Source organism: Heptranchias perlo, chromosome 3 (genome assembly GCF_035084215.1).
Source record: "Heptranchias perlo isolate sHepPer1 chromosome 3, sHepPer1.hap1, whole genome shotgun sequence".
Lineage (NCBI taxonomy): Eukaryota > Metazoa > Chordata > Chondrichthyes > Hexanchiformes > Hexanchidae > Heptranchias > Heptranchias perlo.
Window position 1 is genome coordinate 137623628 of NC_090327.1, and position 24567 is coordinate 137648194.

A 24567-nucleotide genomic window follows, 5' to 3' on the forward strand; every position below is an offset into this window, starting at 1 on the left:
TTACCATTTAGAAAGTACCCTGTTTTTTGGTCCAAAGTGGATGACCTCACATTTGCAAACATTGAATTCCATTTGCCACAGTTTTGCCCGTTCACCTAATCTATCAATATCCCTTTGTAATTTTATGTTTTCATCTACACTGCTTACAATATCAAAGACACTAACATCTAGCACCGAAAACACTAACCAATAAACTAGATACTTGTCTGTAACTTACCCCTGCCACTCCTGTTTGTGTTATGACATCATTTTTTGATTTCTTTTCCTGTATGTTTCAGACTCACTGCTCGCACCGCTTTATGGTCTCTCCATTTTCCACAGAAATACCTCTAGCAATGTGATACTCTGCCCTTCAAACAGCTACTGGACTCACTCGCCCTCCACACCTGTCTCCAAATCTGGACATCAGTTCGTTGGTGCTGCAAGCTGACTCCACCCTGTCTACAAGTCAACTTCATCCCACCACAGGACTTCTGATTTTAACTTTGGACTCTCTTATTATCTCCTCCCTATTCAACCAGGACATATTTATCCTAATCTTTGCCATGCCTGTGTAACCTGAGTTTCTCGGGGTCCATTCGTGTGCGCATTTTGGCTGCCGTTCCAATCCCATTACTTCTATCTCCCTTTTTCTTTCCCTTCTTTTGGGCCCTTCTCTCCTGTCTCCTTGCCTTCCTGTTACCCAGTCATGCGCCCTTTTTATTTCTCCACTGTCAGTTATTTTGTTTGCCCAAATCCCTATCGCGACCCTTCACTATTCCTTGACCTTCCTACTCTCTTGCTGCTATCCAAGACTCCCTCTTGGATAAGCACACAGCTTCCCTCTTGGCATTCTCCGAAGGGCCCAATGTGGCACTCGTCGCTGCCTCCTTACAGTAAACCCCAACTTCCCCATCCTACCCTCTCGTCGACCTTCCCACCCAGCGCCAAATAAACTCTCCTCTCCTGTCTGCAGCCTTTGACACGGTTGACCACATCATCCGCCTCCAAAGCCTCTGTTGTCTAACTGAGTAGGACTGCCTACGCCAGGTTCCACTCTTACCTATCCAATTGTAGCCAGAGAATGTCCTGCAATGGCTTCTCTTCCCACTACTGCACCTAATTTCTCTGGTGTCCCAAGTTTCTATCCTTGGCCCCCTCCTATTTCTCATCCACTTGTTGCCCCTCAGCGACATCATCCAAAGACACGACGTCAGGTTCCACATGTACGCTGACGACACCCAGCTCTACCTCACCACCACCTCCCTTGACTCTTCCACTATCTGTGTCGTCAAACTGCTTATCTGGATGAGCTGAAATTTCCTCTAATCACTCATTAGGAAGACCGAAGCCATCATCTTCAGCCCACGCCACAAACTCCATTCTCTCGCCACCGAATCTGTTCCCCTCCCTGGCCACTGTCTCAGGCTGAACCAGACTGCTCACAACAACGTCCTATTTGACCCTGAGCTGAGTTTCTGACCCCATATCCGCTCCATCACAAAGGCCACCTACTTCCACCTTCGGAATATCATCTGTCTCTGCCCTGGACTCAGCCACTCTGCGGCTGAAACCCTCATCCATGTTTTTGTTACCTCCAGAGTGGACCTGAGCAGTGAATAAAAGGGGCGGGGAGAGCGGACCTGAGCAGTGAAATTTTAAAAAAATCAAGAAAAAGACAAAAAGTGACGGCACAGAGGAGCGCCGTGGGTATGTCAGTGTAAGTATTTAGTTTATTGGTAAGTGCCTTTATTGGTTAGTGTCTTTAGTGGTTAGTGTCTTTAGTGGTTAGTGTCTTTAGTGGTTAGTGTCTTTAGTGTTTAGTGTCTTTAGTGGTTAGTGTCTTTAGTGTTTAGTGTCTTTATTGGTTAGTGTCTTTAGTTTCTTTAGTGGTTAGTGTCGTTAGTGTCTTTAGTGGTTAGTGTCTTTAGTGGTTAGTGTCTTTAGTGGTTAGTGTCGTTAGTATATTTAGTGGTTAGTGTCTTTAGTGGTTAGTGTCTTTAGTATATTTAGTGGTTAGTGTCTTTAGTGGTTAGTGTCTTTAGTATATTTAGTGGTTAGTGTTTTTAGTGGTTAGTGTCGTTAGTATATTTAGTGGTTAGTGTCGTTAGTATATTTAGTGGTTAGTGTCTTTAGTGGTTAGTATATTAGTTAAAAAGCCTTAAAACTAAACAAACACTAACGGTTAAAAAGAGCAGAAAACTAGATAAATTAATACGTTTTTAAAAAAACTAAAAATTAACCAAGTCAATTAATTACATAAAAACTTTGATTAATTAAATAAATAAAACAAGGTTAGATAGAGATGGCAATGCAGGTGATGTGCCGTAACTGCAGCATGTGGGAGTTTGTGGAGAGCAGTGTGATCCCAGGCAAACATGTCTGCAATTCGAGGAGCTTCCGCACAGAGTTGTTGAGCTGGAGTCTGAGGTGCAGATGTTGCGATGCATCAGGGAGGGGGAGAGTTACCTGCACACTTTGACCCAGGAGGCAATCACACCCCTTAGGTTAGGCAGTGGTTTAAATTTGGTTATTCGTCAGGGGCAGGGGGACGTGACTGCGAGTCAGGCAGGTAAGGGGACCCCAGATGCAGCGGTGGAGGAGCCTCAGCCTTTGCCCTTGTCCAACAGGTAGAGGCACTTGCTACCTGTGAGGATCAGAACAAAGGCTGCAGGGAGGATGGGTAAATTGACCATGGCCCCATGGCCATTCAAATGGGGGGAGCAAAAAGGAATGTGGTATTGTTACAGGATAGTATAGTCAGTGGGATAAATACTGGTCTCTACAGCCATGACCGGGAGTCCCAAAGGCTGTGTTGCCTGCCCGGTGCTAGGGTTAAGGTCATCTTCTCGCAGCTAGAGAAGAACTTGGAGAAGGAGGGGGAGGATCCATGTAGGAACCAATGATACAGGTTGAACTAGGAATGAGGTTCTGCTGAGGGAGTTTGAGGAGCTAGGGTCTAAATTTAAAACAGAACCTCAAAGGAAATAATCTCTGGATTACTAAATGAACCACATGCAAATTGGCATAGGGACAAACAGATTAGATGGTTAAATGTGGCTGAGAGAGTGAAGTGAGAAGCAGGGGTTTCAATTCATGGGGAACTGGCACCAGTACTCAGGAAAAAGGGAGCTGCTCCGCTGGGACAGGCTCCATTTAAACTGGGCTGGGACCAGTGTCCTGACGAATCGAATAACCAGGGCGATAGATAGGGCTTTAAACTAATAAGAGAGGGGCGGGTGCAGTTAATGGTAAATTTATAAGTCTAAATAGAAAAGTCGAGGCTGTAGAGCAGAGTAGCGATTTGGGTAAAAACAGAGTGTGTCAGGAAGGAACAGAGACTTTAACAAAGGTAATAGGGCATCAGTCACATCAGGGAAAAATAGTAAAAAGTTAATTTTAACAGTGCTATATCTGAACGCACGAAACATTCGTAACAAGATAAATGAATTAATGGCATAAATAGAGGTAAATGGTTTTCATCTAATAGCCGTTTCTGAGATGTGGTTGCAGGGGTGACCAAGGTTGGGAATAAATATTCCAGGGTACTTGACTTTAAGAAAAGATAAGCAAAATGGGAGAGATGGGGGCAGGGTAGCCCTGATAATAAAGGATGAGATAAAGACAGTAGTGAGACAGGATCTTAGCTCAGAAAATCAGGATGTAGAATCAGTATGGGTGGAGCTAAGAAATAACAAGGGTAGAAAACACTGGCGGGAGTAGTTTACAGGCTCCCTAAGAGTAGTTATAGTGTTGGACAGAGTATAAATCAGGAAATTAGAGGAGCATGTAACAAGGGTAATGCAATAATCATGGGGGACTTTAATCTTCTTATAGACTGGGCAAACCAAATTAGCAAAGGTTTGGAAGATGAGTTCATGGAGTGCCTTCGAGATAGTTTCCTAGAAACCAACAAGGGAACAAGCTATTTTAGATCTAGTATTGTGTAATGAGACAGGGTTAATTAGTAATCTTATAGTTAAGGACCCTCTGGGGAGAGGGATCATAATATGATAGAATTTCATATTGAGTTTGAGAGTGATGCAGTTAAGTCCGAAACTAGGGTCTTAAATTTAAATAAAGCCAATTACATAGGTACGAGGGGCGAGTTGGCTAAGGTAGATTAGGAAATTAGATTAAAAGATATGAGGGTAGATAAGCAATGGCGAAGAGTTAAAGAAATAATTAATAATTCTCAATAAATATACATTCCCTTGAGGAATAAAAACTCCACGGGAATTGTGATCCAACCCTGGCTAACTAGACAAGTAAAGGAATAGTTTTAGATTAAAAGAAGATGCTTGCAATGTTGCCAAAAATAGTAAGCCTGAGGATTGGGGGAGGGGGGGTTTAGAAATCAGCAAAGGATGACCAAAAAATTGATAAAGAGGGAGAAAATAGAATGAGAGTAAACTAGCAAGAAATATAAAAACAGATTGTAAGGGCTTCTACAAGTATGTAAAAAGCAGAAGTGAACGTGGGTCCCTTAGAGGCAGAGACAGGAGAAATTATAATGGGGAATCAGGAAATGGCAGAGACGTTAAACAAGTATTTTGTATCTTTCTTCACAGTAGAAGACAAAAAAAAGTATAAATAGTGGGGAACCAAGGGTCTAATGAGAGTGAGGAATTTAAAGTAATCAATATTAGTAAAAAAAGTACTGTAGAAATTAAAGGGACTAAAAGCCAACAAATCCCCTGGACCTGATGGCCTACATCCTAGGGTTCTAAAAGAGATGGATAGAGATAGTGAATGCATTGGTTGTGATCTTCCAAAATTTCCTAGATTCTAGAACGGTCCCAGTGGATTGGAAGGCAGCAAATGTAACCTCGCTATTCAAGAAAGGAGGGAGAGAGAAAACAGGGAACTACAGGCCAGTTAGCCTAACACAGTCATCGGGAAATTGCTGGAATCCATTATTAAGGAAGCGGTAACAGGATACTTAGAAAATCATAATATGATTAGGCAGAGTCAACATGGTTCTATGAAAGGGAAATCCTGTTTGACAAATCTATCAGAGTTCTTTGAGGATGTAACGAGCAGGGTAGATAAAGGGGAACCAGTGGATGTAGTATATTTGGATTTTCAAAAGGCATTCGATAAGATGCCACACAAAAGGTTGTTACACAAGATAAAGGCTCATGGGGTTGGGGGTAATATATTAGCATGGATAGAGGATTGGTTAATTGACAGAAAACAGAAAATAGGAATAAACAGGTCATTTTCAGGTTGGCAGTCTGTAACTAGTGGGGTGCCGCAAGGATCAGTGCTTGGGCCTCAGGTATTTACAATCTACATTAATGACTCAGATGAAAGGACTGAGTGTAATGTGTCCAAGATTGCTGACAATACAAAGTTGGTGGGAAAGTAAGCTGTGAGGAGGTCACAAAGAGTCTGCAAGGGGATATAGGCAGGTTAAGTGAGTGGGCAAGAAGGTGGTAGATGGAGTATAATGTGGGGAAATGCGAGGTTATTCACTTTGGTAGGAAGAATAGAAAAACAGAATATTTTTTAAATGGTGAGAAACTATTAAATGTTGGCGTTCAGAGGGATATGGGTGTCCTTGTACACGAAACACAGAAAGTTAACATGCAGATACAGCAAGCAATTAGGAAGGTAAATGATATTTTGGCCTTTATTGGAGTACAAGAGTAAAGAAGTCTTGCTACAATTGTACAGGGCTTTGGTAAGACCACACCTGGTGTACAGTTTGGTCTCCTTACCTAAGGAAGGATATACTTGCCTTAGAGGCGGTGCAACGAAGGTTCACTAGATTTATTCCTGGGATGAGAGGGTTGTCCTCTGAGGAGAGATTGAGAAGAATGGGCCTATATTCTCTGGAGTTGAGAAGAATGAGACGTATAAAATTCTTAGACGGCTTGACAGGGTAGATGCTGAGAGGCTGTTTCCCCTGGCTGGAGAGTCTAGAACTAGGGGGCACAGTCTCAGGATAAGGGGTCGGTGATTTAGAACTGAGATGAAGAGGGATTTCTTCACTCAGAGGGTGGATCTTTGGAATTCTCTATCCCAGAGGGCTGAGGATGCTCAGTTGTTGAGTATATCCAAGACTGAGATCAATAGATTTTTGGACTCTAAGGGAATCAAGGGATATGGGGATCGGGCGGGAAAATGGAGTTGAGATCGGAGATCAGCCATGATCATATTGAATGGCTCGAGTATCCATATGGCCTACTCCTGCTCCTATTTCTTATGTTTCTTATCTCTGTAATCTCCTCCAGCCCTATAACCCTCTGAGAACTTTGTGTCCCTTCAACTCTGGCTTCTTGTGCATTCCCCACTTCCTTTGCTCCACCATTGACGGCTGTGCCTTCAGCTGTTTAGACTGTTAAACTCTGATATTCCCTCCCTAAACGTCTCCAGTTCTCCATCTCTATCTCCTCCTTTAAGCTTCTTAAAACCTATCTCTTTGACCAACCTGTCCTAATATCTCCTTTGGATAGGTGTCACTTTTTGTCTGATTACACTCCTGTGAGCACCTTGGGACGTATTAGTACATTAAAGCAGCTATGTATTTGCAAGTTATTGTTGTAAAGTGATTTTCTGCTATATGGATATGATGTTACAACGCAGTAGGAAAATGTTACCAACTGCTGGCGATGGCCTCAGTAAAAATGTGACCCAGGTCCAGGCACATGCTGGTGCAAATGGCTCAGTATGAAGTCTTTGCTGGAGTAATCTCATCTGATCTAGGTTTCCTGTAGTCATTAATACCGTTTTTCTTCTTGACACATCCATTACTGACCTGTACACATACTATAAGTTACAGTATGACTCTGGAATTCATCCAGACAGAATGAGATAATGTCGACCATGACAAGCTATTTCATCTTGTCCAAAATAGTAGAACCAGAAAACATGACTTGAACTTGAAGGGGGTAAATTCAAAATTAATCTGCAGAAACAATATTTCATTAACCAGTGGTCAATCTATAGACCAGGCTCTCGAGGGAGATGGTGGAAGTAGTTAGTTTTGATTCATTCAAATGCAAATTAGATAGATTTCTTTCAAAAACTAACATTTTGGGATACAGTATATGAATAATTTGAGACATGATATGTGGTGATTGTAGCATGCTTGGGAGGAACAGGTGACTTTGGACCTAGGGGATCTAAATTGGGCCGTGTAATGCCTGTTGTGTAGGTGCTACGCGGACTCCTAAGGACCCAAAATGGCGTCTGCACACTTCCGATGTGACGTGCGCAGGATGCCATATTGGCAAACGCACACTTAAACACCGGCAGCATGTAAGGTAGGGAGATTATGCGGTAGATCAGTGTGCAATGCTGATTTAAAGAGACAGATGCGATTTTGGAACTCCACATTCCAGCCAATGCACTGTCTTAACCTCGCACAGCTGAACAGGTCTTAAACAGCATGGAGGGCCCCACCATCAGTGCTATTTAAAGGGATCATGCAGGAATTACAGGATAGTTGCTGGATTATTGTTTCTGGCTGCTGATGCACTTGTACCTGTTTTTGGAGATCTTCTATACTTGAATACTAGAACAAGGGGTCATAGCCTAAAAATTAGAGCCAGGTCTTTCAGGAGTGAAGCTAGGAAATGCTTCTCCACACAAAGGGTGGTAGAAGTTTGGAACTCCCTTCCGCAAACAGCAGTTGATGCTAGCTCAATTGTTAACTTTAAATATGAGATTAATATATTTGTGTTAGCCCAATATCCCTTAATACCTTTGGTTAAGGTAGGTATATGCAGTTAGGTCACAGATCAGCCAGGTTCTCATTGAATGGCAGAACAGGCATGAGTGGCTAAATGGTCTCATCCTGTTCCCATGTTCCTATAATAACGTTTCAATACTCTACAGGGAATGGGTTGGCTAGCTGACAGGCAACAGCAAAGGTAGTGTCAGAGTGGCAGGGGTGGGACAGGAATGCTGTCATCCTGAGAGGGGACAGCAGGTTCATGTTCCATGGAGCCACTGACACTTGCTGCCTCCTGTAATGCGTCACCTTCTGCAAAAAAGCAGGAGGTGTGTCGGTGAGTGTCCTACAAGATGTTTGGGTGATGTGGCTGTCATGGTTGAATAGCAAACGGTGTGTGTGACCTGTGAGTTGTGGATGTGCAGCTTGCAACAGTGGTAATGTGTAAGAGTGAGATGAAGCATCTGATTGGAAGAGTTAAGTACTGACTGAGTTTGTTGGCAAGTGATGATGGGGGGGGGGGTGTAGTGCTGAGCAATCTTTATTCAATGTTTTGAAGGAACACAACAGTTTGTAAACATGAGGATGGGACCTGCCTCTGTGTTTTACGTGTGCGATTTCTGGTCTCCGTTCAGACCCTTATTTTATATTTTGAAAATATAAGAATCCCTCAAACTTTGAGCGGCCCCCTCAGATAATGAAGCAGTCCGTGCCCGCATGCAGCAAAACCTGGACAACATTCAGGCTTGGGCTGATAAGTGGCAAGTAACATTCGCGCCAGACAAGTGCCAGGCAATGACTATCACCAACAAGAGAGAGTCCAACCACCTCCCCCTGACATTCAACGGCATTACCATCGCCGATGTGTACCATCCACAGGATGCACTGCAGCAACTCGCCAAGGCTTCTTCAACAGCACCTCCCAAACCCGCGACCTCTACCACCTAGAAGGACAAGAGCAGCAGGCACATGGGAACAACACCACCTGCACGTTCCCCTCAAAGTCACACACCATCCCAACTTGGAAATATATCGCCGTTCCTTCATCGTCGCTGGGTCAAAATCCTGGAACTCCCTTCCTATCAGCACTGTGGGAGAACCTTCACCACACGGACTGCAGCGGTTCAAGAAGGCGGCTCACCACCACCTTCTCAAGGGCAATTAGGGATGGGCAATAAATCCTGGCCTTGCCAGCGATGCCCACATCCCATGAACGAATTAAAAAAAAGTTGCTGCTCATTAAAAATTCCAGAGTTCCCATCATCATCATGCTTCACGATATTGCAGCACAGATTCATGTCACCATTGACTTCCACCACTTGCAGCCACAGTGCACCTCCCCTTTAAGAGGTGCAGGCTACCTTTAAGTGGTGCTAGCCACTCTCAATATCTGGGCCCCCTGCTGGTGAGCAGCCACTCAACAGTGCAGGTAGGCCTGGCTGCACACAGCAATCATAGAAATTACCAGGCAGCAAGAATGTTATGTGCACCTCAACGATTAGGCATGCGTTAATCACACACCGCGATTCCGGCGCCTGTTTTCAGGGGTTACCAATTTAACCCCCATGGTTTCCAAAACTCTCCACCATTGGGGTTCTCCTTGTGTCATGTCTGGATCTGTTGTAGACTAATTGATAGATATTGATTGCTATGATTAGTCAACAACTCAATTATCATTGTATCATATAATATCCAGGTAGGTGAACTAGATGGACCTTTAGTCTGCTATGTAATTGACCGTGAAGAAGAGTAGGGGAGTTCTCCCTTGTGTCCTGGCCAACATTTATCCCTCAACCAACTGTTGTATCGTAGAAACCGTGGCAGCTAATTTGACAGCAAGGTCCCACAATGTGATAGTGACCAGATTAGCTATCCTAAAAGATAGCTAATCTGGTTACTATCACATTGCTGTTTGTGGGACCTTGCTGTCAAATTGGCTGCCACATTTTCTACAATACAACAGTGACTACACTTCAAAAGTACTTCATTAGTTGTAAAACACTTTGGGACATCCTGAGATCGTGAAAGGGGTGTGTGTGTGTGTCTCTAATGTACAGTACAAAAACATGCCATTTAGCCCTACAGGTCCTTGCCAGTGCGTATGCTCCACACGAGCCTCCTCCCACCTTGCTTCATCTAACCCCATCAACATATCTATTCCTTTTTGTCTCATGTGTTTATCTAGCTTACCCTTAAATGCATCTATGGTATTCGCCTCAACTTCTCCATGTGGCAGCGAGTTCCACATTCTTACCGTTCTTTGGGTAAAGAAGTTTCTCCTGAATTCCCTATTGGATTTATTAGTGACTATCTTATATTTATGGCCTCTAGTTCTAGTTTCCCCTGCAAATGGAAACATCTTCTCTACAACTACCCTATCAAACCCTTTCATAATCTTAAAGACCTCTATCAGGACACCCCTCAGTCTTCGCTGTTCTACCGAAAAGAGCCCCAGCCAGTTCAATCTATCCTGATAGGTATAACCTCTCAGTTCTGTTATCATTCTAGTAAACCTTTTTTGCACCTTCTCCAGTGCCTCTATATCCTTTTTATAATATGGAGACCAGAACTATTCACTGTACTCCAAGTGTGGTCTAACCAAGGTTCTATACAAGTTTAATAGAACTCCTCTGCTTTTCGATCCCTCTAGAAATGAACCCCAGAGTTTAATTTGCTTTTTTATGGCCTTATTAACCCGCGGCGCTGCTTTTAGTGATTTGTGTTTCTGTACCCCCGGCTCCATCTGCTTCTCTTCCCCATTTAGACTCTTATTTTCCAAAGAGTATGTGGCCTCCTTATTCTTCCTACTAAAAAGTACCAACTCACATTCATCTATATTGAAATTCATTTGGCAATTACATGCCCATTCTGCAAGTTTATTAATGTCTTCCTGTATTTTTTCACAGTCCTCTGTATTAACTACAACCCCCAACTTGGTGTCATCTGCAAATTTTGAAATTGTACTGCCAATTCCCTAGTCCAAATTGTTTATGGTGAACAACAGTGGTCCCAGCACCAATCCTTGTGGAACACCACTTCCCACTGTTTGCTAGTCTAAGTGAGTACCTTTAATCTCTATTCTCCGTTTTTCGTTTTGTAGCCAGCTTGCTATCCATTCTGCTACTTGTCCCCTGACTCCACATGCTCTGACCTTAGTCATGAGTCTACTATGTGATACCTTATCAAAGGCCTTTTGAAAATCCCAATATATTACATCTACTGCATTACTTTTGTCTACCCTTTCTGTTACTTCTTCAAAGAGTTCAATAAGGTTGGTCAAGCATGACCTTCCCTTTTGAAACTCGTGCTGACTATTCTTTATTCTATTTTCGGTTTCTAGATGTTTTTCTATTACATCTTTGAGTAAGGATTCCATTATCTTTCCTACCACCGACGTTAAGCTAATTGGTCTATAGTTCCCTGGACTTGTTCTATCTCCCTTTTTAAATATAGGAATCACATTAGCTGCCCGCCAATCCTCTGGCACTGTTCCCTTTTCTAATGAATTTTTATATATATGTAATAGTGCCTCTGCTATCTCCTCCCTAACTTATTTTAATATTCGTGGATGCAATCCATCTGATCCAGGGGTCTTATCCTAAGTTTGATTAGCTTATGAATTGTCTCCCCCTGCTTCCTATCTTAAATGTCTTTATATCTGTTTTGATCTCTTCTTCTAATGTCATGCCCATGTTAGTCTCCCTGGTAAAGTCTCATATTTCGATGAGAGTAGAAGGTGAAAAAGAATGCAAAAAGCATTAGAGCATTAATATTTCAAAATTACACAAAGTACTTTTTTAATTTGGGAAGTGATGAAAATCTATATTAAAAGTTACTCATTCATGGTAGGCACAAGAACCTTAAAGATCACCCTTATCCACATTAGTGCCAGTAAAGTGAAGACGCTCCATATTAGTTTACTGTGCTTCTGGATTCAGTCTGGATGAATACAACTGTGAGTACAACATAAATTCAACAGTGTAGCAGCATTGTGCAATTAATCACCTTTCAAATTGCCAGGGTCTAATTCCAACACTTTTTCAGCATCATTAAGAGCCTTCCGCCAGTCCTGAAGCTTAATTTCCGTTTGAGCTCTGTTGTTAAATGCAGACACATTTGGCATCACTGATATACTCCTGGGTTGGGTGAAAGAGGGAAGGAGAAATAAAATAATATCAGTTGAGTACACACCACCGAGAGAAGGAAACAAAACCTCTTCTACGTTATTATAATTGTTTCAGTCAAAATATGTTTGTCAAAATATGTGCCTTTTTAAAAAAAATAACAATGAGAGCTTTAACCAAGAATCTGTAAATACTATTTTTTTCATCAGGAAAAGATAGGATGAATGAGAGGAAGAATTAATATTACTACCCTGGCATGTGGGTTGGTCCCCTTCCTCTGTTCAATTCATCGCAAAAAAAAGGGAAGGAATCTTTGTTATAAATTAATAGTGCTAAATCATGTGCTTAATACCTTACAGGTCCCACATTCTGAGGTGTGGAAAACAGATTATGTTGGTACCTGTGTATTACTGTCAATACTATAATGGCTTAACTGGTTTTCATAGCACCAGTTCATGCTAAGTCATCGTCAGTATTAGTATACAGTGCCACCTGATGGCCACCCCAGATAAAGCACAGGTGGAACACTGTGCTGGTAACTTAAGCAATGGAGTCTTTCACAACTGTCTTCTATCTCATTTATGTAGAAATCCACATTTGTAATCCAGCATTAAAATGTGCGTGGATGGATATAGTGCAGCTGCTTTGGTTATATTTGTGGGTGGTTGGACTAAAATGCCCCCATTTTGTATTATCACAATAACATTTCTTGGCCTTGAATATACGCAAGCTGGTTCCACTGGTGAAAGCATGGCAGAGTGGAAACTAGTGACATCAGCTCCTGACCTCGCTGGTGTATTTAATCCAATTTCTTCAATCCTCCTTAGATATGCAAATTGTGCCAGTGGGCTGAAGAGTTGCCAATCAAGAAGTGAGAGAAGAATAAACCAGCTAACTATAGACCAGGCAAACTCTTAGAAATCATAATTCGAGATCAAATTAGTGAGCGTTTAGAAATGCATCGGTTAATGAAGACCAGCCAGTTCAGATTTGTTACAAATTCTTAAAGTTTTTCGTCGAAGGACTGATTTGGATAGATAAAAGCAATGCAGCAGATGGATTTTTAGACAGTATTCGATAAGGTGAATTAGAGGAAACTTCTCACAAAAATTCAGGAACTAGGAAATGTAGCAGCATGGACAGAAAGTTGGTTGATAGAACTAACCCTGTGTTTCTTGTCCAAGTCCACTGTGTTCTTGATCTGTAATAATGATTTGGACTTGGGTGTAGGGAGTACAATATCAAAACTTGATGACAATACAAAAGGAGGTGGTTTGGCAAGCTATGAAGAGGGCTATAAAAGACTTCAGGAAGACATAGGTAAGTTATCAAAATGAACAAAAAGGTGACATGCAATTTAATGCTAAGAAATACAAGGTATTGTATTTTGGGAGAAACAAATGAGAGTATAAGTATAAAGTGTAATGGGAAGGCTTAAAGGTGTGAAGAAACAGAGCGACCTGGGGAGAAAATAAATAATTCCTTGAAAATGCAAGGTAGATAAAGCTATAAAAAAAAAGGCAATATCATTTGTGGCTTTGCAAATGGGTATATGGAGTACAAATACAAAGAGGTAATAATAAATTTTACAGACAAGGGCTAGGCCACTGTTAGAGCACTAGATGTGGTCTTGGACACCAATAATATCAAGGACATTAAGCCATAGACAACGTATAGTGTAGATTCACCAGGATGATACAAAGGATAAGAAATAATATTTATGAGCAAAGATGAGATACTGTGATCCTTTCCACTGGAGCAGAGACAGCCAAGAGGAGATTTAATACAGGTTTTTAATTTATGAATGGAAAGATTATTTCCTCTGGGTGGGAAGTCAGTGACAAAGGGTCACCAATTTAAAATGATCATTGCGAATGAGGTAGTTAGGAGAAATGTCTTTATGCAGAAAGTTGCCAGGGGAATGCTCGAGGCAGAAGAGACCACTGCATATTTTAAAGCAGGAGTAGGTAAACATTTGAAGCAGAGAAAGGTACGAGGCTATGGTGAGAGAACAGGGTAGTGGGATTAGTTTTGGATCACTCTCGCAAAGAGCGAACACAGACACAGTGGACTGAAGGGCATCCTTCTGTGCTGTAAGTTTCTATGATACTTGATACAGTTAACCTACTGTCACATGACAGACTCAAGGTAAAAATATTAACTACTTTTCTGATACTTGAAGGTACAGACCTCAAAATATAATATTTGTAATACTGTTTACCTACCATTTTACAAATTTGCTTAAGGTGTAAGTGACTTCGCTCTTCTCTCCTCAATCATTATTCTCAAATATTTACATTATGAAACCTTCCTGCTTTATATGGTTATAGAATATATATTTTTTCCCCTTACTTCCCATGGTGGATATGTAGTTCTTACTGAAACTGTCATCGATGAAGTACTGCCTGGAGAGATTTTTCCTCTGTCGAGTCTCCAGTGACGCATACACAAACTAGTGTTAATTCATCATGGGCCAGCCTGGTTAACTGACTCCAGCCACGATGTCCAAGTTCAGTGACAAATAATCTCAAACATGGGTGGTGGGGAGGGAAATTCCAAAGACCATAATCCGGGACAAAATTAATTGTCACTTAGAAGCACATGGGTTAATAAATGACAGCCAACATGGATTTGTTAAAGACAAATCATATCTGAGTTCTTTGGCGAAATCATATCTGAATTCTTTGGCGAAATAACAAAGAGGGTTGATGACGGTAGTGCAGCTGATGTGTATATGGACTTTCAAAAGGTGTTTAATAAAGTTCCATATAATAGACTTGTTAGCAAAACTGAAGCCCATGGGATTAAAGGGGCAGTGGCTACGTGGATACGAAATTGGCTAAAAGACAGAAAGCAGTGATTAGTGGTGGATGGTTGCTTTTCAGACTGGAGAGAAGTATACAGTGGTGTCCCCCAGGGGTCGATATTAGGACCACTGCACTTTTGGTATATATTAATACACAGTGAAGTGGACAGTAAAAGACATAGACAGACTGGTGAAATGGGCAGACACTTGGCAGATGAAATTTAATGCCGAGAACTGTGAAGTGATGCATTTTGGAAGGAAGAATGAGGAGAGGCAATATAAACTAAACGGTACAATTTTAAAGGGGGTGCAGGAACAGAGAGTTCTAGAGAACTAGATGTTCACATATACAAATCTTTGAAGGTGGTAGGACAAGTTGATAAAGCTGTTTAAAAAAGCATACGAGATCCTTGGCTTTATAAATAAAGGCACAGAGTACAAAAGCAAGGAAGTTATGCTAAATCTTTATAAATCACTGGTCAGGCCTCAGCTGGAGTACTGGGTCCAATTCTGGGCACCACACTTTAGGAAGGATGTCAAAGCGTTGGAGAGGATGCAGAGGAAATTTATTAGAAAGGTATCAGGGATGTGGTACTTCAGTTGTGTGGAGAGACTACAGAAACTGGGATTGTTCTTCTGTGAGCAGAGACGGTTAAGGGGAGATTTAATAGAGGTGCTTAAAATTATGAGAGATTTTGATAGCGTAGATAGGAAGAAATTATTTCCACTGTCAGTTGGTTTGGTAACCAGAGGACACAGATTTAAGATAATTGGCAAAAGAACCAAGGGGAGATGAGGAATTTTTCTACTCAGCGAGTTGTGATCTGGAATGCACTGCTTGAAAGGGCGGTGGAAGCAATTTCAACAGTAACTTTCAAAAAGGAATTGAATATATACTTGAAAAGGAAAAATATTGCAGGGCTATGGCAAACCAGCAGGGAAGTGGGACTAATTGGATAGCTCTTACAAAGATGGGCCAAAAGGCCTCCTTCTGTGCTGTATGATTCTATGATCCCCCTCTGACCTGGCACAAACATTACTCCCCCTCAGCAGCATCAAAATCATCCCATACAACAATGTTAGCTCAGAATTTTTAATTTACTAACTAAATATGCACAAAACACTGAAAAAATACCCTCCCCCCAATCAATGCATCACGTTTATTTATAAATTTTCTGCGTGGTTTCTCACATTACACTCTGGCTATTATAAATCTGTGAAAACATCAACTCCTATGATGCAGTTCTCACACACATTCTCTACAGGAGCTAGAACTCTCTGGTCCTTTTCCTCCTGGTTGTCATGGTGCCCTCTGAATATTGAAATTCTACAGGAACAGGCTGAAAAGTATAACTCCCAGCTGCTCTTGACAAATTCAGAGTGTGCGTACACGCACACTCTGAATTTGTCAAGAGCAGCTGGAAATTCCCTGCACCCAAATTAAATTTCCAACTCAGCTCCCAGAATGCAGACAGAATGGTAAGCCTATGTAGCAAAACTTCTTGTGGGCACTTCTAACATTAAATAACCGATTTTATGGGTAAACAATTCTTTTTTCCAGAACTTTGAAAATTTTAATGTAACCTTATAAATGTTATTTCTAGCTGCATACATGCACTTCAGTGAAGAAAAGTGGCACACAATAAAAGAGTGAAGAAATTATTTGAACAATTTGGCCAATTTTACAGTACTTCCTGGTTAACGAATAGTGACTTTGAAAAACATTGACGGATTTAATTGTTCAGTTTTCTGCTGGTCACTTGTTCCTTTTGGCACTTTTAATTTGATAACATTTAGTCAATCAGATAATTGATCAGATAATTAATCATTTCATCCAATCACTAATTGTTGTCCATTGTTATCAATTGTTGAGATATGATAACGTGAAGTGTGTGCTTTGTGGTGTGCCATTGCTGAGGCTACTTTTCCAAGTATGATGCCTTCGATTGGCATGATGCACTAGATTCAAGTATAACAAAATGGAAACCCACAGCCTTCATACACTGCTCTGCTGTTTCTATTATTGGGTGCCACCATTACTGAAGAAAAATCTTGCCAAGAACAGGCAAGTGGAGATCCATGAGCCTTTGATGCCATTGGATTTCTGGAGGTCAACAGCTTTATATTCGTGAGTGCCATTGATAAATTCCATTAATACCTATACTTAGTATAAAACATGGAATGGTAATTTTCCTTGCGACAGTAGTTCAGAGAATGCCATTATCATTTCCAGCGCATAATAGGAGCATTAAAATCAGCTGTGCAGGACAAAGCAAAAAGTGCAGTTATGTCTTGTGATACCTGGAGACATGAGTTCAATCATTCAAATGAATTACATTGCACGATTGCAACTTTCACTAATATACTGATACTGATCTCGCAGGGATAGCTGGACATGAAATTTGAAGATAATTTAATTGTCTACACTGGCCTATCCTAATCACATTTGGAGTCTTTGGAGATGGCAAGTTGGGTCATTTTAATTCAGATTAACACACTGAATTAAGAATCAAATTATATTCCTGACTTTCACCAACTTGACCACAGCAATGTCCTACTTCATTAGGAAAAGTTGGATAACCTGAGGAACTCTTCCCCCTCCATTAGGACTTACAAGAGGTATGCTTTGCAGGATAGTTTCCGTGTGTTTATTTTAACCCCAAAATGGAGCAATCTGCAATTGCAAGGTGCATCCCAAAATAGGCTGCAGATCATCAAAGCACACACTTAAGGAATTCCCAAATTAATGAAAAGCAAAACATTTTAGTTTCAATGTGATTGGTTGCTGCCATCAAGCCCAGAATCCACATGTTGGACCAGGTTTGAAACCTGCAAGGAAGATGAAATGTTTAAGCTGCATGGTTCTGAAGAAATCTAATGGTAGCAAGTCCATTATCTACCTGTCTGCAACAAGGCATTCTTGAAGGACAAATCCTATACTGGCTCTTCTTGGGATTTTTTTTCTCAGTAAACGAAGAATCTCCCCCTGCCATCTGTGCAACATCCTGACAGAGTGCTCAGCATTTTCATGTCTACTTCTATGAAAATATTACAATTGAAGAAAGGCTACCATTATGGAAAAGTACTGCATGAACATTCTGAAGGCTACCATTAGGCTGGATAACACAACTTTGTACAGGTAGCTTACTTATTCCTGTTGTATTAAGCCTGCGGTACTTTCCATGGGAATCTGTCATCCCTGTCTGGAAACTATACATCATTAAGGTCTACAGCAGCTTTTTTGGACATATCATCTAAATTATGTGCAAGAATTAAGACAGGCTAAGTGATTGGGCAAGAAGGTGGCAGATGGAATATAATGTGGGCAAATGTGAAATTTTGCACTTTGGTAGGAAAAATAGAAAAGCAGAATATTTTTTAAAAGGTGAGAGACTAGTAAATCTTGGTATTCAGAGAGATTTGGGTGTCCTTGTACATGAATCACAGAAAGTTAACATGCGAGCATAGCAAGCAATTAGGAAAGCAAATAGAATGTTGGCCTTTATTGCAAGGGGGTTGGAATATAAGAGTAAGGAAGTCTTGCTGCATTATACAGGGCTTTGGTAAGACCACACCTGGAGTACTGTGTAATGTTTTGGTCTCCTTACCTGAGGAAGGATATACTTGCTTTAGAGGGGTGCAACAAAGGTTCACTAGATTGATTCCTGGGCTGAGAGGGTTGTCCTATGAGGAGAGATCGAGTAGAATGGCCCTATATTCTCGGGAGTTTAGAAAAATGAGGGGTGATCTCATTGAAATGTATAAAATTCTTAGAGGGCTTGATAGGGTGAAGAGTCTAGAACATAGTCTCAGGATAAGGGGTCAGCAATTTAGGACTGAGATGAGGAGAAATTTCTTCATTCAGAGGGTGGTGAATCTTTGGAATTCTCTACCCCAGAGGACTGCGGACACTCAGTCATTGAGTATATTCAAAACTGAGATCAGTAGATTTTTGGACACTAAGGGAATCAAGGCATATGGGGATAGGATAGGAAAGTGGAGACGAGGTCGAAGATCAGCCATGATCTTAGTGAATGGCAGAGCAGGCGCGAGGGTCTGTATGGCCTACTCCTGCTCCTATTTCTATGTTCTTAACATCCTTTAACTTTTTCTTCAAACTGAAGGCGATCGCACCATTACGTCCAACAGAGATTTGTATCCTGTGGCGATCATTCCCTTTACTTAACGGATTTTTAAAAAAAAAGCATGAAGCAATTAACTTATATATCTGCTTTCACAATAGATGAATGCTACTTCTGTTATGTACAATGTATATGTCCATCCTATTGCCCAGAAAATATTTCATAGTTGTTTTAAGAATCTTGCTGTGCACAAGATTGATGCTACATTTGCATTTCAAAGTAATATATTGTATGTGAAGTGCTCTGAGACATTTCTGAGAGATATAATGATTTGGCATATAATTCTTTCAAATATTTTTTTAAAATGAGCATATGTGAAAGTACCTGGTGTAGTAAAGCAAAGCTTCCTTGTGGTCCCCAGCTCGGAAAGCTTCATTACCCTTGTCCTTTTCTCGATCAGCTAAAACCATCTTTTCTTGGTCAGTCATGCCTGAGAAAGAAACATTATATCCAAACCTGTTTCAGCATGAAGTTGGCTCAGGTGAAGTATCCATGGCAATGTTAACACACATTAAGGAAAGGATTAACATCACATTGTTTAATTATTTGTCAAAAAAAACAAAATGTCTGTGCTAGCACTATTATCTTATATGATAACTACCCATTTATTATTTATATTGGACAATGAAAATTACCTATATTGTTGTAAACTAGGATTCTGACAAATGTATTTGTGAAAGAGACAAATACATTCAAAAAGGATTTACAAACAAGTGGAAAGTTCGTTATTTTAAAGTCATTTCTTTTTGCTACCATTAATTTCAATGCTAACTGAAAGAATGAAAGATAAAGGAAGGTTAATGTCAAATATTACAGTAGCCCAATACAGTAAATTTCAAAATTCGGGTCAGGAATATAGTTTTAAATGTATAATTGCAGTCTACCCAACTAGACCTTTAATTACATATGTTCAAATTAAGCCATGTTACAAAAGTATTCTGACTGTCAAAGAATACAACAGCATAAGAAAATCCTTATCCAGGAGTACATTATAACTCATACCAGATGAAAAAGTAATTTTTAATTTGTTACAAATACTTATATTATGAAGTATTGCGTATAGCATGCAACTCATATCCACATAACCTTACTTCCTGTGTCATGATTTGTGAGTAGCGCTTTTATGACATTTATAATGCAAAATTCCTATGGCAATATTAATAATGGAAAAACTCTCAACATTTGCCTACCACAATGCAATGACAGGTTTTTCTGCCTCTAGGTAGTGCTGCTCTCCCATCTTGTACAAATCCTTGTGTAGTGTCTGGTTCCCATTCTTAGCTTCTGCTTCTGTACTACCAGCCTATACCTCTTTGTGGGTAAACGGCACAAGACTAGACAGACTGGCACAAAAATACATGATTTTCTGTGGCTGAACCGTAATTACCTGTTGTGTCAATTTTCTTCCCTATTCCAGAAATGGCATCATTAAAGATAGTGTTGGATTTAATTTCTTGCTTGCCTTCATCAATTTTGGCACATTCTTTTTCCACGTCAAATCTGAGATCAAAATTTAGAACAATGTAAATTGCCACTTAAATTTAACTTTGGCATAATCATATTAACCCTTCAGAAAACAGAAGAGTATACATGTGCCATTTAAAATACTGTTCAAGTATGAATCAAACGCACTCACAGATCCCAGATCAGTTACAATAATATTTTTTTGGCCCATCATGTTACTTTGTCTGATTTCAAAATATATGACATTGTGATCGTATGACAATTCTTTATAACGACTGGTACAGACTTGGTGGATAATTTCAAAGTTATTGTCATCACACAAATAAATGACCCCAGTGTATATTTTTATCAGATCCTTAGAAAATGCTCAGATATTTTCTGCCAATGTCAATCTTTCTTATGCCCAATTATTAAACAAATGCTCTTAATTAACGTACTTATCCCATTCTCTATAATCTCTGGGGATGGCTCTTTTCTTTCCTGTTGAGATTTTTTCACCAATGCCATTCTGTAAAATAAACAATACAACTGTCAAATATGTAGACAAACAACTAGTTTCACTAAAGTCCAGCTACACCACATTATCATGTTTGTGATCTGGTAACTTAGGGCACTGACTAATACTGGAATACGTGCACTTTCTAGTATAGCCTCTTGGATGGAACATGGGAGGGGGGTGGGGATGAGGGTGGACACAGGGGCTTTTTCTTCTTCTCCCTAGCCCAGGGACACTGAGGCCAACTGCAGTACCCCAAGTCCAGCCCTAGGTGAGATCAACTAATAGCACTGACCAGGGATTGAACTGGGACCTTCCTGCTCTCTAACCCCCCATACCATGCTACAAAGTGTATTTACCCACATGAGTTATCAGAGAAACGTCACCAGTATTTTCAGTGAAACTGTCATCTACATAGGTTAAGTGGTTCAATTACTGTCGTTGAACCTGACATTCACTTATTTCAGATGAATTCTGATTAGCTATATTATTGCGTTCTTGTGCAGGATATGACATTTTTCCCCCTCAAAACCAGATGAAAACTCCCCACATAAGCCTCTCCATCCACAACCTGGATGGATCCAACAAATTATCCATCAACTTAAGAACTACTTTTTTGGTTGTTTATATCTGGAACATATTTCTGATTTATGTTTTCTTTCCAAATAGTATAAACAAAGCATTGATTTATTTTGAACTTCTATTTTACCAAATTTTTAACCAACTGAAGTTCTGATTGAATCAAACGAGATTGATTTTCAATTTCAAGAAAGCAATTGACTCTAGCAATAGATCAAGCTTTTTCTATTAGCTGTACAAGTTCTAATCAAGTACCATATGAAGCAGTTTGTTGGAAAGAAATGTAGCATGTTTGTTTGTTTGTCCACATTTTGACAGGGTGCAAGGTTACCTTTGTGTCAAATTTTGATTGATAATAGCTCCTGTGAAGCACCTTGGGACATTGTACTACGTTAAAGGCGCTATATAAATGCAAGTTGTTTAGCATAATAAAGAATTATTTTCACAACATTATGTATCACTTTAAAGTTATGTTTATGCCTTCCTTAGGTCTTCTGTTCAACAAACCAGTCTCTTACTAATAACAGGAGACAAGTGACCTGCTTCCAGGCCTTTGCTAATTTTCTTCTTCTTCTCCCTTCCTGCCTGGGGGACCGGAAAATGCCTGATCTCCACACAGCCCCTCCACTTGATAGCACTGCAGAGATCAGAATCTTCATGTATGAATAATGAGTAGGAGAAACCAGACAAAAATAAGCTTGTTGATTGCAAAGTGGCATTTACATTAGCTGCAAAAAAAATTATCCCCTGGATGAATAAAGATATAGAGATTAAAATGAAGCAGAAAAAGGAGGAATGTAAGGTTCATAATACAGTAGAGAACCAGGCTGAATACAGAAAGTACAGAGGAGATCTAAAAAAGAGGGGCAAAGAGAGAGTATGAGAATAGATTAGCAGCTAATACAATAGGGAATCCAAAAGCCTTTTATAAATATTTAAATAGTAAAAAGGTAGTCAAAGGAAGCTTGGGACCGATTAGGGACAAAAAAAAGAGATCTTCTTGTGGAGGCAGAGGGCATGTTTGAGGCACTGAATGAATACTTTGCATCCATCTTCACTAGAAAAAGAGGATGCTGCCATTGTAGCAGTAAAGGAGGAGGTAGAAGCGATATTGGATAGGATAAAAATAGATAAAGAGGAGGTACTTAAAAGATTAGCAGTGCTATCAAGTGGAGGGGCTGTATGGAGGATCAGGCATTTTCTTGTCCCCCAGGCAGGGAGGGAGAAGAAGAAGAAAATTAGCAAAGGCCTGGAAGCAGGTCACTTGTCTCCTGTTATTAGTAAGAGAATGGTTTGTTGCACAGAAGACCTAAGGAAGGTATAAACATAACTTTGAAGTGATACATAACATTGTGAAAATAATTCTTTAAATAATTCTCTAAACAACTTGCATTGATATAGCGCCTTTAACGTAGTACAATGTCTCAAGGCGCTTCACAGGAGCTATTATCAATCAAAGTAGAAAAGTGACCTGGGTCCAGATGGGATGCATCCTAGGTTACTGAGGTAAGTAAGGTTGGAAATTATGGAGGCTCCGGCCACACGCTTCCAGTCCTCCTTGGATTTGGGGATGGTGCCGGAGGACTGGAGGATTATAAATGTTACAGCCTTGTTCAAAAAATGGAGAGGGATAAACCCGGCAATTACAGGCCAGTCAGCTTAATGTCGGAGGTGGAGAAACTTTTAGAGTCAATAATCAGAGACTAAATTAATTGGCACTTGCAAAAGTATGGGCTAATAAATGAAAGTCAGCACAGATTTGTTAAAGGAAAATCGTGTTTGACTAACTTGATTGAGTTCTTTGATGAAGTAACGGAGAGGGTTGATGAGGGTAGTGCAGTTGATGTGTATATAGACTTTAAAAAGGCATTTGATAAAATACCACATAATAGACTTGTTAGCTGAATTAAAGCCCATGGGATTAAAGGGACAGTTGCAGCGTGGATACAAAATTGGCTAAGGGATAGAAAGCAGAGAGTAGCAGTGAACGGTTGTTTTTCAGACTGGAGGGAAGTATACAATGGTGTTCCCCAGGAGTCAGTATTAGGAGTCCTACTCTTTTTGATATATATTAATGACCTGGACTTGGGTATAGAGGGTATAATTTCAAAGTTTGTAGATGACACGAACCTCAGAAGTGGAGGATAGCAACAGACATCAGGAGGACATAGACAGACTGGCAAAATGGGCAGACACATGGCAGATGAAATTTAACACAGAGAAGTGTGAAGTGATGCATTTTGGTAGGAAGAATGAGGAGAGGCAATATAAACTAAATGGTACAATTTTAAAGGAGGTGCAGGAACAGAGAGACCTGGGGGTGCACATACACAAATCTTTGAAGGTGGCAGGCAAGTTGAGAAGGCTGTTAAAAAAGCATATGGGACCCTGGGTTTTATTAATAGAGGCATAGAGTACAAAAGCAAGGACGTTATGCTAAATCTTTATAAAACACTGGTTAGGCCTCAGCATGAGTATTGTGTTCAATTCTGGGCACCACACTTTAGGAAGGATGTCAAGGCCTTGGAGAAGGTGCAGAAGAGATTTACTAGAATGGTGCCAGGGATGAGGGACTTCAGTTATGTGGATAGATTGGAGAAGCTGGGATTGTTCTCCTTAGAACAGAGAAGGCTACGGGGAGATTTGATAGAGGTTTTCAAAATCATAAACGGTTTTGAGAGAGTAAATAAGGAGGAACTGTTTCCAGTGGCAGAAGGGTCGGTAACCAGAGGACACAGATTTAAGGCAATCGGCAGAAGAGCCAGAGGCGACATGAGGAAACATTTTTTTACGCAGCGAGTTGTAATGGTCTGGAATGAACGGTCTGGAATGCACTGCCTGAAAGGGAGGTGGAAGCAGATTCAATAGTAACTTTCAAAAGGGAATTGGATAAGTACTTGAAGGGAAAAATTTACATGGCTATGAGGAAACAGCAGGGGAATGGGACTAATTGGATAGCTCTTTCAAAGAGCTGGCACAGGCACAACGGGCTGAATGGCCTCCTCCTGTGCTGTATCTACATGATACTATGACTATGATACTATGAACAGCCCTTCTGAGAAGAAAATGGAGCTGATGAAAGAGGGGAAGAAAGAATGTAAATTTATAAAAACTTCCACTTTTACCTGGTGGGAAAGTACTGAAGCATTAACACCACGGACAGGTACATGATTTTCTGAATTCAAACATCCAGCTGCTATTTTTCTATATTTTTCTTCATTTTCCTTTTGCTTCATTTCATCTGTCCAACTCTAAAATGGGATAAGAAAACAATAATGGATCTTACAGGGGAAAAA

At 40.4% G+C, this 24567-nt stretch overlaps 1 protein-coding gene across 6 annotated transcripts in view; it reads right to left on the reverse strand.

Moving 5' to 3' along the window:
- Positions 1-24567, reverse strand: part of LOC137320261 (sperm-associated antigen 1-like) — a 202524-nt gene that overhangs the window by 150380 nt on the left and 27577 nt on the right. For 5 of the 6 annotated variants that reach the window (XM_067982047.1, XM_067982044.1, XM_067982043.1 and 2 more), the window contains 5 exons: positions 24397-24522; positions 20634-20704; positions 20120-20232; positions 19057-19162; positions 11666-11796 (listed from right to left, as the gene is read on the reverse strand). In XM_067982047.1, the coding sequence (XP_067838148.1) occupies positions 11666-11796; positions 19057-19162; positions 20120-20232; positions 20634-20704; positions 24397-24522 (547 nt within the window). Of the gene's footprint in view, positions 1-11665; positions 11797-19056; positions 19163-20119; positions 20233-20633; positions 20705-24396; positions 24523-24567 lie in introns of those variants that run through there. The other variant, XM_067982048.1, reaches the window with a different exon arrangement.